The 2,163-nt window shown below is 34.5% G+C and overlaps 1 protein-coding gene across 1 annotated transcript in view; it reads right to left on the bottom strand.

Annotated features, from left to right (window-relative positions):
• Window positions 1–1,514: 1,514 nt before the first annotated feature.
• Window positions 1,515–2,163, bottom strand: part of LOC119189848 (YLP motif-containing protein 1-like) — a 3,173-nt gene continuing 2,524 nt past the window's right edge. The window contains exon 3 of the mRNA XM_037440522.1: window positions 1,515–1,520. Within this exon, the coding sequence (XP_037296419.1) occupies window positions 1,515–1,520 (6 nt within the window). The remainder of the gene's footprint in view (window positions 1,521–2,163) is intronic.

Raw genomic sequence — 2,163 nt, 5'->3', positions numbered from 1 at the left:
TTAATAATTAGCCTGGTATTATTACATTTTCCCATTATAATGTATTTAGTATTTTTGTACCTTGTTATAAATGTGTGTGTGTGCGTCCTAGTATATTGTGCGAATAAAATTTTCTCTCTTTCTAGTAAAGTTGGAAGAAGTTAACATGTCATCAGAGTGCATCAATATCTAAAATAATAGCGCATATTACATAAAATGCTTTTTAAGAATAAGAGTTACCCGAAAACAGTTACAATTATTTTAGTTTAGTAAGTAGTTTAATTGTTGATTTTTTAAATCTAACTTTAAACCGCTCTACTGAAAAATTGGCAAATTGTCGCTTAGATATGATTGCCCATCAAGCCCAAATTGTAGCCAGCATATTTACAGGGCATTACAAGATTTAACATCTAAATCTCATGGCGACGAATGCAATGGAGTAATGATGAATGCAATGCAAAGGAGTTCTTCTACAGTCTTTGTGATGATTTTGTATTGTTCGTTACTGTTTATAGGCGGTCGAATCGATTACCATCAGGCTAGCGACATGCTGGTCTCGTCATTCAGTTGTTATAAAATAAGGACCGAGTAATGCTATTTATGAAGAATATTATTAGTAGGCTACTGTATTATAGACGTAACTGCCATGACACCAATCATAGTAATCACTTATATGTAACGCTGGCCTTTTTATGACGGCCAAAGATGCCAAAATCAAGTAGAAGTTGGCCTTGGTAGTAAAAGGTGAGAAACAAAAGGATTAATCAAAGTAAAAGTTGTCGGAATGGAAGCAAACGATGTCGTAATCGGAAATAATGACCTTTCTTCTGTTTTCTTGGTTTCAGAAGTTCAGTGGTTGTCCTTGAGTTAACATTTTTCATAATTACCATTAATGACGTAATAATAAGTTCTTATTTTCACAGCCTGTCTCTCAAGTTTCAAGTAAGTTTTATTTGGCAACTAGCTTTTGCTCGCGGCTCCGTCCGCGCTATAAACATTTCCGGTATCTAGTTTTCCGAAATTAAAGTCCCGTTACATATTTACTCGAGATAGAAAGTCTAGCCTAATCCCTTCCAGGATCTCATCCTATCTCCACACCAAATTTCATCGAGACCAGTTGAGTAGTTTTTGAGTCTATCCCTTACAGATAGTCAGACAGATACGGCGGGGGACTATGTTTTATAATATATTTTATAGAACTTTTTAAACGGAACAATTCCGCCATACATAATTGTTGCGTAACTTTTACCGTTTAAACAGCGCACGCAACGGAAGCTTTCAAAAGAAATATTTTTTCCTCGTTTCGGCACCATTTAACTAATACTCTGCGCCTTATGGCCATAGCGTGATGTTATATGGTTTACATATAGCCTTCATCGATAAATGGGATATTAAACTCAAAAAGAATTTAACAATTCGAACCAATAGTTCCTGATACTATAAATAGACCCATAAATATCTATAATAATGAACTTAACCGAACTGATTCGAACCCAGGACCTCAACGCGGTAGTTCAACGCATACCGTGTACGCGTTACAACTGCGCCAAACATATCTATGGTATGATAGCACCATACTATAAACACAAGCCCAGAACAGCCTCAGTCTTACTCTTGATGCTGTATTCTCGGACTGCATTTTACATATAGAAACAGGTCTCTACCCATTCTTGGAAATTAAAGAATATAAGTGCGACATGCTTTAGAAAACTTATCGATAGGAACTATATTATTTATAGTTTGAGTTTATATCCGTAATTTTGAATGTAAGGTTATGTTGTTACCTTCTCAATGTGTAAGACTTGTGTTTTATATTTCAATATCGCTAGACGAACAATTGAAAAAATCACAATAGAAACGAAACATGAGTATCATAACATTTAAGACAGTTTCTGCCAATTTAGTAACAATAGGCAGTGCTATCATGTACCAACAGAGGCTTAATAAATACCCTTTTTTTAATCAACTTCCCAGACTCCTTGCTTCTTCTTAAGTAATAATTAAATATACTCATGTACCTTGACTTATCATAAATGCAACTACGTTCGCCTACGTGAAGAATAAAGCGTTTTATTTTATTTATTTCTTCATAACAGCAATAATCTTGATACCTATGTACTTAATTAGGTTTGTAAAACATAACGGAAACACACGGAGAATGTAGGAATTATTTAAAAGGCCTGA

Source organism: Manduca sexta, chromosome 19 (assembly GCF_014839805.1).
Source record: "Manduca sexta isolate Smith_Timp_Sample1 chromosome 19, JHU_Msex_v1.0, whole genome shotgun sequence".
Lineage (NCBI taxonomy): Eukaryota > Metazoa > Arthropoda > Insecta > Lepidoptera > Sphingidae > Manduca > Manduca sexta.
The sequence above is the reverse complement of the archived record's forward strand: the minus strand, read 5'-3'. Positions and strand labels throughout refer to the sequence as shown.